We start from the raw sequence: 14,013 nt of genomic DNA, 5'->3' as shown, positions 1-14,013 counted from the left end.
TCAATTGTATGACATATATTTTATATTTAGTATATTAGTCAACCGATATACCAAATATACAAGATATCAGATGAGCAATATATCATATATAAAGTATATTAGATGTATTATTGATGTATATATTGACACAACAATAGGAATAAATTTGGAATAATGAAAAACGAAAATTCGTTTCAATATCTTTTTACTATATTTACAAATTTTGAAAAACTATTGCTATATTTATAAATTAAAGAATTTTTTCCGCTATTCTTGCAATTGCTCCATTATATTTCAATAGAGTATATTAAAGACTAAATTGACCATTTAAAAACAATCCATTCTCAAGTATTGAAAATAGAATATACGAAATTCCAGAAAAGCTCAATCGATTAAGGTATAGAATGACTACACATATTCTTAAACTGGAAAAAAAAAAAAAAAAAGTAAAAAAGGAGAAATCCGTAGGCCTACATGGAGAATTTGATAAAGTCGGCACCAGAGGCAAGAGGATAAGGATAAGGAAATGGAAATGAAAGCTTTGTAGAGTTGGGATGTCCCATAGTAAGGTCATCTGAAAGTGTAGATTTGGAACGGGATTGTTGATCCAAAGCAAGCAGCCTATTCAAGAATGACCAATCAGTACTGTTCAACCGCTCATGTTGCACCACCCCGTAACTTAGCCTCCAGATATTTTGAGGACACTCTACAGCGGCGGCGTTTAAAGATATAGGTGTTGGAACTGACGACTCTGGACTAAACAGCTGTGGCAGCTGCATGCTACCATCAAAGCTATAATCATTATTATGGGGCTCTTGCATATGATAATTATTATTGTTTTTTGGCTCTCCCATGTCTGTACCCACGGCGGAAGCAGAACTGCCACCTAGCTTCGTATGCGTATAGTAATCTAACCGCTGCTCTTGCGGAACCTCTGCCTTCTGACTTTTCTTCTTGAAAACTCTGCACACCACCCACCCATCTTCCTGCACCTATAGATCAATTAAGAAGAAGGGAAACAAAAGAAAAAAACCACTTCACAAGTTAAATGCAACGGAGATCACTATTAATTTTGTTTTTAGTATTTAATTTTTGAAATTTATGTTTATTTCCTCGAATTACTTTAATATAGTTTTCGTTTATGTCAAAGAGACACTTAAATTCTTAGTTAAGTATTTTTTTTTTTTTAAAAAAAAAAGAAAATCAAGAACCGGTTAAAGTAAGAAATTGGATATATATACACATGTAGGCAAGCTAAATTTTCAAAAATTGATTAATACTTTCAAAAAGGTTATAAAATATGAAATTTATTATCGTCTAAATCTAGGGAAGGAAACATGGGTGATTATTATTATTATTATTGTTATTATTACTATATCTGAACCTCGGGATTGTCATCTTCAAGACGGTATTCATGCATGATCCAATCAGTCTTTTGGCCATGAGGAGCACGACCTGTGTAGAAAACCAGTGTCTTCCTCATGCCAATCCTTTTGGAATTGCAATTGCCCATGTGAATGGTTTTGTCCCTCCCTGTAGCCTTCCAAAATCCAGCACTGGTTGCTCTATTCGTTCGAGTTCCAGTTGGATATTTTTTGTCCTTATGGCTAAAGAAATACCACTCGTTTTGATGCCCAGATCCAATTCTACATTTATCTGAAAAACCAAAAAAATTAACTTACACTATTGTTATCGTTTGTTTAGATTTAGATATATGTATTTACAAGAACGTGTAGATGTGCATGCAAATGAATCTACTAACCCAAATCAACAGGGAACCAATAATAATCAATAATAATAACTAATAATCAATAGAGATAACCTTTGAGGTCCCAAGGCTCTAGTTTGTTTAAATCCACTTCCCTGATAACATCAAGCTCAATGGCTTCATACGAAACCTTCTTCCTAAGATAGTAATAAAGAAGCTCCTCATCGGTTGGATGGAATCGAAAGCCTGGTGGAACACTAAATTGTTGTCCATTTTCGGGCATCATCGTCCCTTGATCTTTGCGTAAAATGGAACACAGAAAGTAGGGCAAACCTGGTTGTGTGTTCAGTCTGGGGAGAAAGAAGAAAAGAGTAGAAGAGAAGAGAGAAGACAAAAGGTGAAAGTCTGAAGGGGATAAAGTAAATTTAGGATTCGTATTGAGAATGAAGTTGCCTTCAACGGCACGACGTGAATTTAAAAAGAGTGAGGGAGAGAGCGATCAGATGTTAGCGCAAAGGTTAAGATTGACTGACAACCGATCAAAGATGGGCACAGAAATAAAGGATAATTAATTATTACAAAATTTCCGACGCCCATTATTTTATTTTCTCTTCAATCGTATTAGAAGAATATGATTAGAGTACGAACAGCCTTTTCGTAAAATGTCTGTTGAACGGGGGACCTTAAGCCCAAAAAACATGAAGAAAATCTGCACAACTGTCAATTTAATAGTTTAATATAATTGGCCTTTTCTTTCGTCCCCTTCACCCCCTCCTCTATGGATTATCTCTCTATTTTTCTTTAAAAAGAAAAAAGAAAAAGAAAAAAAAAAACTATATTAAGATGCTAATGATTATATCATTTGATTTTTCATTTTTGGTCGTTTCTTATAATAGTTTACACTTTTCTTAAGTAAAAAAAGTTGAATGTTTGGCCAAATTCTAAAAATAAAAATATTAAATAATTATCAAGCAAAACCTAAGAAATTAAGAACAAATAATGTGCTAAAATCAACCTGACTCAACTAATGTAAAATTTGTATTATCCATCTCAAAGTTAGAATTTTGATTTATGCATTCTACCATATATATCATATAAAAAATACCCGATAACATTGAGCTAAAAGAAATTATATCTAGGTACAAAAAATGAAAAGGTTTGAATATTCAATCTCTCGCTCTCATATGTTTATTAAAAAAAAATAATAAACATGTTTTAATATTTTTAATTTTACTTTCAACTATCAAAATGAGCATAACTCAACTGACATAATATTTATACTACCAATCTCAAAGTCGGTTCGATTCTCCCACCCCACATATTATCAAAAAGAAAAGAAAACTTTAGTTTCAACTTAATTGAATCTAAATTATTTTAAAATTTCCATTAGGCTTTATTCTTTAAAGATTACTTATTAGTAACCTTTGTGTTATTGATGAGCTAGGAATAACAAAATATCCAATATGTACTATTTTATATTTACAACTATAATAATTTTTTTTGTTGAACTCTAAATTTGCATTAAAAATGTGGTAGTTGCAAGAATAACATTTTGACTGATAAATTTATCGATTGATATACCAAATTTACCATTTTGTAGACCAAATCTATCAATCAGCAAATACTCGTACATATTGTTGATGGCAAAATCTAGTCAAGACAACTCAATTGACTTTTGTTGGGATTTGTGTTTTAAAGCCTCGTAATTAATTAATTATTTATTATATTAATTAATTTAATTTATGCAATAATGAACTGATTACAGTAAAAATTCAAAGTTATTTCATGAGACATGAACAATATGTAGTTGACATACAAGTGGATCATGTTCAAGTAATAATAAGGGTTTATAGTATATGAATAAGGTTGAGTGTCTTATCTTGGTAACACTATGGATATGACCCACTTGTTACAAATGATGACATCTAAATTCATTCATGGGAGACATGTAAGTGAGAGTATCCTATACAAAGAGTTTGTATAAGACTAGATCGTGAAATATAAATCTCTCTTTGTAACACTGTTGACTGAAGACATTAATATTTCAGAGGATGACCATAAATAACTTGATCTCATTTCTGAGTGAGTTATGAACTCCAGCAGGCTCCTCCTTTGATTTTTATAGGTGAAAGTGGTCCGAGTCACTGACTCAATAAACCTATCATTTTGGAGTCTTGACCAAATAGGGAGTCGAGAACATAGCTACACAAGATGGAATTCACTCATTCTTATCTTAGGATAAATAGATGAGTAGTTCCCTTAAGTGCTTAGTCCTAGTCTTGAACAATGGGTCCCCACTCTCTCATTGGCCGGATTAGGGACTTGATTTATGATAAGACGATAAACAGATTATTCATTAGAGGGTCAGTGGTACTTAAGGAGTAAGAGGTAATTATAGAGGTAAAATGGTAATTTGACCTAACTGTAATTATGAATAGCTCGTGAAGGATCAATACTTGTAATGGTTAAATCCATGGACACGAAATATTCTACAGTTTATAAGAGTGCAACTATGGGTCTTTAGTGGAGTGCATCATAGTTAATGAATGTTGATTAATTTAAATAAAAAATTTAATTAATTAATCTCAGATCCTTGGAGCTTATAACTATAGGTCCATTAGGTCGCCTTGCTAACTCACTAAGGATTAACAAGAACCAATAAGTTTTGAAAGAATTTTAAATGTTTAAATTGTTTAAGGGATACACATTAATTGTATATGATACAATTGATATAATGTATATAGATACATTGTAATATAAAGTTAATTTTAAATAAGATTGAAAATCAAACTATATAATATAGAAAGAAGATTTAATGTATTTGAATATGATTCAAATATTAAATTAATATGAATAAGATTCATATTTAAACTATAGATTAAATCTAATATAAATGACATATTAGAGCTATAGGTTATGAGAGAAATAAATATTTGAATAAGATTCAAATATTTATTCAACTAAATCACATTATTTATTTTAAATATCATTTAATGAAAATTAATAACTTCCCTTAATGAAGGGGAGTGGAGGTGAGTGGTGTGATTACGATTAAATGGACAAAGAAATAAGTTTTTTGTGATGTGGGTGGGTTTTGGTAGAACTACCTATCTCCCTCTCCTCGGTTCTCTGTAGAAAAACTCTCTAACACAAAGATTCCATGTTACTTTCAAAAGGATGTTCCTACAAATCGGCTCCTGGCTAGAGAATAGCGTGAAAGACCTTATGGAGGTATCACATTGCAAAGAAGAGGAGATCCTGATGTTGTACATGGATATTTTTTTGTTGAGGAAGAAGATAGAATTGAGGAAATTGAAGAAAGGTTCTTCAAAGGTAAAGTTCCTTCTTCTCTGTATTTATTTTGATGCTTAACCTATTATTACATTATGAATGTGAATTTTTTCTTTTCTGTGTTGCAATTTCCAAACAAGATGGAAAGCAAATTATGTTGAGTTTTATGCCCGAAAACTCGTTGATAATAAATGTAAATAATTGACCATCATTAACAAAGAGTTATCAATGTTATTTCAATAAGTGTTATTGTTTGTATTGTATTCATTTTGTCTTAATAACCCTAGATCTAATAAACTAACATCCCCAACTGTCTCATTATTGGGATCGATGCCCTAAATATCATGGGTCTTGTAGTTTGTAATTATAATGTATAAACAATTTTATTTATTTAATAAAATATGAGATATTTTATTCATTTAGTAAGCATTATAAACCACAAAACTAATAAACTAACATCCAAGGTTATCTTCTGTAGCTTAAACATTTATGTAGAGAAATACAAGTGAATCATATTTAAGTGATAATCTAAATGATCTGTAGTAGATGGATAAGGCTAGATACCTTATCCTAGTAACACTATGAATACAATCTACTTTTTAGATGTTGCAATTATTGTAAAGTGCTACAAATGATCTGATCCTAATCACTCATATAGAGACATGTGAGTGGGGGTATTCTATACAAAGGAGTTTGTATAAGTTCGAACCACAAAATGAATAGTCTCATTATATAACACCGTTAATAATAGAGACTTACATTTCACCAGGATGACCATAGGTGACATAACCTAAATTCTGAGTGAGTTGTGAACTTCTGCCTATGAAAACGATCCTTTGATTTGTATGGGTGAGAGTTGCCAGATCATCGACTCAATAAGCCTACAATTTTGGGGATTCATCTGATTGGGGGAGTTGGGAACACAACTGCACAAACGGAATTCACTTCTTCCTTAATGTTAGGGTAAGTAGATAAATTGCCCCTTTAAGGGCTGATTTTGACGCTTGAACAATGTAGCGCCACACTCTCTCTTGGCTCAAGAGGGGTTTGGTCTTAGTTGGACTATGACTTATTGTTCATTTGAGGGATCAGTTGTGCTTAAGGAGTTAGATGTAAGTACAGGGGCAAAATAGTAATTTTGGCCATTGTACTTACGAGCAATTTGTGAAGGGTCATCATACCGTTGATTGATTATATCCAATGAACATAGAAATATATCTATATTGCGAATAGCGTAGCTATCGGTCTTTAGTGGAGTGACCAGTATTTAATGGATGTTGAATAATTTAATTAAAGTAGTTTAATTAATTATTCAAGTACCATTGGACCTTCAATCTATAGATTCATAACGTCCCCTCTGTAGCTCAATAGGGTTATTGAGAATTAATTTTGGATTAACTTGAATTGTTCAAATTAATTGAGGGAATTATATATGTGATACAATTAATTTAACTTAATTATATATGATATAATTAATATAATATATTTGATATATTCTAATAAAGTTTATTTGAGAGGAATTAAATATTTGAATATGATTCAAATATTAACTATGTGAATGAGATTCACACAATTAAATTTAGTATAAATACGATTTATATTAAATACCATACATGTATAAGAAAAGTAAAACTACAGGTTATAATGTATTTGATACAATATAAGCTATAGGTTATATATTATATTTGATATCACACACACACACACACACACACACATATATTTATTTATTTATTTACTGATGAAATTAAATTTATTTTTATTTAATTTAAATTTCAAAATTAAAAGGAAGGGAGTTGTAATTCCCTCCTCTTAATTTTCTCTCATCAAACGTGTGAGTGGAGGTTACCAGGAGATGATCTTCTTCTCTCCAGTTTCTCACATAGAGTGTGGTGGATCTCTGTTTTTTCCCACTAGATACACAAAAAGAAATTCTCTCCTAAAAAACTCTCTTTCTCTTCCAAAATACACAGAGCCCACTCCTCTTATAACTTTATTCCCTACAGAGAATATAGAGGAAGATCTTGTGGTAATGGCCATTGTAGTTTCTTGTTTGTGATCGTTCGTGGATAGGAGATCGTGAAGAAGGTTTTGGCTTCAAGGGTAAATTCAGATCTCTAACCCGATCCCGCTTCTGCAATCGAACTTCACAGTTCCTTCGCTTATAAGTCTTGAACTGTATGTGGAGACATACATGGATCAATGTTCAAGATACAACCTAAAGGGTCTATAATATAGGGATAAGGCTTGGTACCTTATATTGGTGACACTATGGATATGACCCACTTTGTATTTATATAAGCATAATGATCCAACCCATTCATGTAGGTGACATGTGAGTAAGGGTATCTTATGCAATGAGTTTGCGTAATATCGGACCTTGAAATAGTAACCACTAGATGTGACATCGTTGACTAGTTAGGTTTCTATTTCAATAGGATGACCTAGGTAACTTAGTCTTAATCCTGAGTGTATTAAGAATTTATGTTCACGAGGGATTGTCCTTTGATTTGTATGGATGAGAGTGGCCAGTTCGCCGACTCAATAAATCTACCATTTTGGGCAAGGCTGGGAGAGAGCTAGGAACATAATAAAATACAAGATGGATCTCGCTCCTTCTCGACTTTAGGGTAAGTAGATGAGTGTTCCCTTACGTGATATCTCCGGGACTTGAAGAAAGGGTCTTGCCCTCTCACTGGCCCGAGAGGAGTTTCTGTTTAATGATTGGACCATAAACAGATTGTTCATTATAGGAGAATTGATACTTAAGGATACATAGGTAACTTAGGGGTAAAATAGTAATTTGACCCAACTGGTGATACGGACACTCGTGAAGGACTAATTGTTATCATTGATCCATATCTTTGGATATAGAAATATATCTGTAGTGAGAAAAGTGCAGTTGTGGGTCTTTAGTGGAGTGTACCCACAGTTAACAAATATTAATTAATTCGGTTAATTTTAGCCAATTAATCTCATATGGTTGGAGCTTCTAATCTGTAAGACCATGAGGCTTCTTTCCTAGCTCGTAAAGGGAAGTGGGGTAACTATGTCTTGAATTGAGTTTGAAATGTTCAAATTCACCTAGGGAAATAATATAATGTAAAATGATACATTATAATATAACATTTACATTTTATTTAAACTTTATAATATAAATTTATTTTGGATATGATTCAAAATTAATTTATGGGATAATTAAATATTTGAAGGAGTTCAAATATTAATTTAATGTGAATTGGATAAATTATAGGTTAAAATTAATGTGTATTTGATGTATATTAAAATTATAAGTTATAAGAGAAATACAATTGAATATAATTCAAATGTAGACTAAATTAAATACTTGATATTTAGTTTGGTAGTTATTTAGTTGGAGAATTAAAACTATGTTATACAAAAGATGTTTCATTTAAATCACAAATAAGATTTTATTAAAATCTAATCTAATTAATTAATTAACTAATTAGTTAATTAACTAAATTGATTTATTTAATTTAAAGTAGTTTATTTGATTTAAGTTAAGAGTTAACTCCCACGTAGGAATTAACATAAACGTGGGATGACTCCTACATTTCTCTCTCTCTCCTTTGATCAAAACCTGCAAAACATATTGTTTTGCAGGTGGTAGGTGATTGATTTTGGAAAACACAAAAAACTTTGTGAATTTTTCTTCTCTCTCTAGAAACAAAATTATCTCCCTTCTCTTCCAATAATTATTGGTTCCTACAAACTCCTCAAGATTCTCAAAGAATAGGATTATAGCTTTGTGGTGGTGTTGATTATTGAATTGCATGCTTAACCTACAATAATTTCATAGTAGGCTGTTTAATTTTGGTCTCTGTATTGTATCTGACATTTCCCAGTATATGGATATTTCATGTTTCCTAAATAAAAAACGAGTAATGATCCTATATTATTCTACTATGTTAGATCTTTCAACCCTACAAAGTGATTATTTGCTTTCGTTGTCCTTCAATTGGTATTAAAGCAATGCTTGCTTTCAATTTTTATTTTGAATTTAATATAACAAAGAAGACGAGTAGCTTATTTCATTTGATGTATGTGAGTTTTCAAATTAGATAATTTTGGTTTTTGGCATTAGATTTACATTTTTACTTTGATTCGATCAATGTAAGGGCCCGTAATTTTGGGCATTTGTTTTGTAAATTGAGATGTAAGTCTATGACATTTCATGGTAAGTTGTTGTTGTGAAAAGGGTCCAAAATAGAGGTGGAAAAACATAATTCAGAGGGCATACTCGAGGGGTTTCTGTGGAGGACGCTGACATCTATCATCTTTTGTATGTCACTAAAAGATTTTGACTATCTATGATACCCTCACCGTTACAGGATTCCTTAAAAGGTAGAAAGTAGCTTGGAATGTAAGCTTTGAGAGGAGAAGTTTTGCCAGGTCTCTAAACTATGCTTTGGAAACATAAAATTTGTTAAGTGTTGGAAGCATAGTAAGTAAGGAGCTCAAAATTTGGCTAAGAGTCCAAGCTAAGCTATAAGGGTGAAAGATTGAGTCCACGACATAAGAAAAAGAAGGGACTTGGACACATAAAAGCATCCTTAAGGGTGTTATGGCAACCACGAATGGCTAAGGCAAAAAGGAAGCTATGCTATGAGGGGAGATGAGTGAACTATGCTATGATGGGCACATGGGTACCCTCATGAACGCATGGGAAAAGTTGATGAACGCATGAGGACTCTTGAGAAGGAAGAATTGACTAAGTGTTGAAGGTCTTGAAGCACCACAAGTGAAGAAACCATAAAAAGGGAGGGTTGGACGCATGGATGAGTCAATCAGTGCATCCTAGACTTCATGGGCACATAGATGGGTGCATACCATGAAGGAAAGTAGGGCAAGAAGAGCATATGGCTAAGTCCATGAGTGTAGAAGATAGAATATGCATGGAAGGAGGAAACAAAGATCAAGGAAGAAAGAAAGAAGAGGGACTGGTGTATGGAAGCAAGATTGGCACATAGGAAGATGTGGTTGGTGCATAGGAGGATCCAAGGTTCTCATCGGGACTCTTGGAGGAGCAAGATGGAAGCATAAGATGAACCTTTAGAAGGAAGTCACACTTTGGAAAGCCAAAAACCCAATATAGGCGCATAAGAGACAAGATTGGCTCATGGGTTGAGGCATGAGCGCATACTTGTCCTTGATTGGCGAAAGGTTGTGGCTTGGGGCTCAAGAGGAAGCTTTGAGGTGAGGATAGAGTTGAGTTTAGGAGCCAAATGGTGTGCGCGTTCTTATGGTGTTTCTCCCAAAAGACCGCTTCTTAAATAAAATTTATAAATCACCGAACTAACTACTTATACTAACTGGTAGTACAAGTGGCAAGTCCGAGGTCGAACCTCAGAGAAGCACGGAAGATTAGTTCATCGAAGCTCATTTTCAGTTAAAGAGATGGGGGGGGGGGGGGGAAGATTGGTGCGGATTGATAAATGAAATTGCATAAAATAAAGTGCAAGAAAAGTAAAGATAGAAGCGCAATTAATCGAGATGTCTTAGTTTAGAGGAATGGATTCACCTAATGTAATTTAGATCATTGAACCGATTTATGAACTTAAAATTCTTGTTTATGCCTAGCTCAATTGATTGGAATTATAGCCAATAGTCCTAATTATCTAATTAATCAAAATGCATAGAAAACGAATCTGCTCCACACAAATTGATAAATCACATTAAGTTCTAGGGATTACGCTAAGATGAGTATTTAACTTTCAACGTCTAGCTAAACAATCAATATGGTTTTTTCTCTCGTTTGATAGGAACAATCCTTTTTGCCTAACTAATCTATTGCTTCCATTGGGATTAACTTATAATTATATGTCACATATTACAAGTTAATTCAAAGATTAGTGTAATGCTAGGCGCATTTTTCTGACCTAAAGCGAAGAAATTCGGCTGGAGGCTGAAGGTGGGCGCAACACTACAAAAATGGAAAGTGGTAGCGTTGCAACACTACTCTACCTTGCAGCACACTTTTGTCTTCAATTTGTAGCGTTGCAACACTATACATGGCATCGCAACGCTGCCCTATTTTGCACAAAATAGGTAGCTACTGAATGGTTTTATAGGGCCCTCAATTACAATCAATCCGATTACAATCAATCAATGAAGATGTCGATTACAATCAATCAATGAAAATAAAATCCGATTACAATAAAAACCGAAATCCAATTACAATCAATCAATGAAGCAAATTTAAAAATGATTCTAAACTTTTCATGCATGAGTGAGTCAAAAGTCCTACTAATTAAGCTCGCAAAGCCCGAAATGGTTTTATAGGGCCCTCAATTTGTTTTCCCCTACACTGGCGCAAAGGTTCAAGAGCCAAGCTTCCTAGACTCAACTTTGTAAAGGCACACTTAAGGAAACCAAACTTTTGATTATTATTATTATTATTATATCTTTTAATATATTTTTCATTTTTTTGTTTACACAAAAGAGGAAACCTTATCTAAACACATCACCTTCGTTTTGGCTTGCCCACACGGGTGTCATGTGAGTCATCCAACAATGAGCAATGTCTTCTAATAAGGTGCCGAAGCTTACTCATTCCTCGGGGTACTTTAGCTCAGAGGGAAACTACGAGTGTCATAGCTGCCCCAGGTTAATCATAACCCAAGAAAGAGGAGTAATCCCCTTCAAAAATATCATACAAACTTGCTTTTACTTTACAACACACTCTGCCTTATACAAACTTGCTTTTTACATACTCTACACTTGGCTTTTACGATACAAAACAAGAGTTTGGCAAAAACTTAGGCATGCATTACTAGGTTGAGATCTCAGTCACTTAACATGTATCACCTAGGCCTTTCAGGGTGACAACAAAAATATAAGCACAATAATACAACTCTAAGCATGCAAGACCTAACTTCGTTGGACAAGGGACTTAAAGATGCATGAGAGATAAGAAATTTTTTTAAAACGTGCTAAAAATCATGAACATGCTCTTTAACATAGTTTCATGCAAACCTAATCACAAAAAGGGTGTGTCATCAATTGCTCATCATAACAAACTAAGCAAGAGAGCAAGTAAGGAAATTAAGCACATAAACATCGTCTGAGAACAGTGCTCAAGGACAAATAGTCACAACATAACCTCCCCCCCCCCCCCCCCCCCCCCCCCCCCCACACACAACACACACACACTCAAAATGATACATTCTTCCCAATGTGTCTCTAATATAAAACCAATAAAATAAAAGTGTCAAGGGAACAGAAAACCTCCCTTGAGGACATTTCCGCACATGAGATGGTGGTAAGAGGGCTGCCTTAAATTGATCTTCTCCTTTTTAGGACAGAGGGAAAGATCTTATAAAAGAAAAACAAGAAGTTAAACTAGAAAGCAATAAAGGAAAGCAGTAAATTTTATCACTTGGCTCCCTCCATAAAGGGCAAAGTTTTAACGTCGATTGCTCGATGTGACCTGTCTTCTGTCAAGATACATAGAAATTCTTGTATTTCTCTGGTCCTTTCTTGGATGAATCAATATAGCCTGGTAACACTATAAGGCTCCTCATCTTCTGAAGAGAACCAGACAAGTCGAATTTGGGTTTTTTTTAGAATATGACAAAAAAGGCAAAAAGAAAGACTCAAAAGACTCAAGCGACTCAAATGATTCGAAACAAATAAAAGACTCAATAGACTCATGAGGACTAGGGGAACAAAACTCGAGTATATACAAAATACCAAAAGTTAGAATAAGGCGAGATCTTTTGACCTCTAACTCTATCACCTGGATGTTGTTAGATTTAGGATCTAAATTCTCCTTAACCTTACAAACTGGAAAACATGGAGTGACGTCCTCCTCATCACTGAAGTAGTAGCACTCCGCAAGGAACTCAGCCTCCGAGGTACAAACGATGGGCTGCTCAGGCATGTTAACCTCAACCTCTAACTCCATCTCTTAGATGTTGTCATAGGTTCGAAATTCTCCTTAACCTCACAAACTGTCAAGTATGGAGTGACGTCCTCATAACCATTGAAGTAGTAGCACTCTGCAAGGGACTCTGCCTTCGAAGTATAAAGGATGGGCTACTCTAGTGTGCTCTCAAGTCTCTGCATGGTCTCAGTCAGCTGGATAACATGGGTGATCAATCCTTGCAGCCAAGCTTGAAGATCCTATTGAGACTTAGCAAGTTTAGAAATTGAAAACTCCAAAGTCGTACCTAGGCACGAATCTCCTGAAAGTGGTTTCTGCTCCTCCATCATGTCGACATGGACTACCTCATGCCTCTAATTCTCTAGAAAATTAAAGGTATGGTTTGGTAATGGCCCGTCCGGCCTCCCAACTGAAGTTGCAAGTTGAGCAACAAGGTCACTTAGACTTTGCAAGTCAGTCCTACCCTCGGCCTCAGGGCGAAGACTCTTCTGCTGGATGTGCTCGAACTCTTGCTACCTATGGACATTGTCCTGCTCAATCTTAAAAGCTTTGTCAGCAAGCTCGAAAACCAAAGCCTTTAAACACTTACCTGACCCTGAGACTGAGTATGAGTCAACTGGTGTGGTGCTGTGAAATCTTGGTCGTCATAGCTTTGTTGCCATCCTGAGTATCCATGGTCAAAGAACTCCCCCCACCAAGAATGGTGAAGCTTGTAGTCCCAAGGACCATAATACCCCTCCTCGGTGAATCCACATGGTGCTAGCATCCACTGCAACCTCGGGCATGCTTGTGTGGGATGCCACTTGAGTAGGCAATTCCCACACACCTCTACTTGCTGCGACCTCCTTTTCACCAAGTGGCCAAGCAAGGAAGTCAACTTGATAAGCTCGTGGCGAAGGCCACTTACCTCGTCATCAAAATTTGAAACTTGACTTTCAGACGTCCAAGATTGATTAAAAAATCCTACCACGTTTAACTGACACAAAAAGAAAATAAATCAAAGCAAAAGAAACTTTAACCAAAAACTAACTAAGAAGAACTAATTGGCTTCCCTAGCAACGACACCAATTTGGCGGGCAACCCTACAAAAATGGAAAGTGGTAGCATTGCAATGCTACTCTACATTGCA

The 14,013-nt window shown here is 34.6% G+C and overlaps 1 protein-coding gene across 2 annotated transcripts; it reads right to left on the bottom strand.

Annotated features, from left to right (window-relative positions):
* Positions 1–351: 351 nt before the first annotated feature.
* LOC120069075 (NAC domain-containing protein 76-like) lies at positions 352–2,189 on the bottom strand. Of its 2 annotated transcripts, none has more exons than XM_090314022.1 (3): positions 1,802–2,189; positions 1,364–1,635; positions 352–965 (listed from the first exon to the last, which is right to left on the bottom strand). In XM_090314022.1, the coding sequence occupies exons 1-3, from the start codon at positions 1,971–1,973 to the stop codon at positions 450–452; spliced, it is 960 nt and encodes a 319-aa protein (XP_090170148.1). In that variant the 5' UTR covers positions 1,974–2,189; the 3' UTR covers positions 352–449. The 2 variants fall into 2 exon arrangements, with proteins under 2 accessions (XP_090170148.1, XP_038876675.1); XM_039020747.2 differs by having other exon boundaries at positions 352–971; positions 1,802–2,188.
* Positions 2,190–14,013: the final 11,824 nt, after the last annotated feature.

The sequence above is a fragment of the Benincasa hispida genome, chromosome 5, assembly GCF_027475165.1.
Source record: "Benincasa hispida cultivar pf3 chromosome 5, pf3_genome.v1.1, whole genome shotgun sequence".
Classification (NCBI taxonomy): Eukaryota; Viridiplantae; Streptophyta; class Magnoliopsida; order Cucurbitales; family Cucurbitaceae; genus Benincasa; species Benincasa hispida.
The sequence above is the reverse complement of the archived record's forward strand: the minus strand, read 5'-3'. Positions and strand labels throughout refer to the sequence as shown.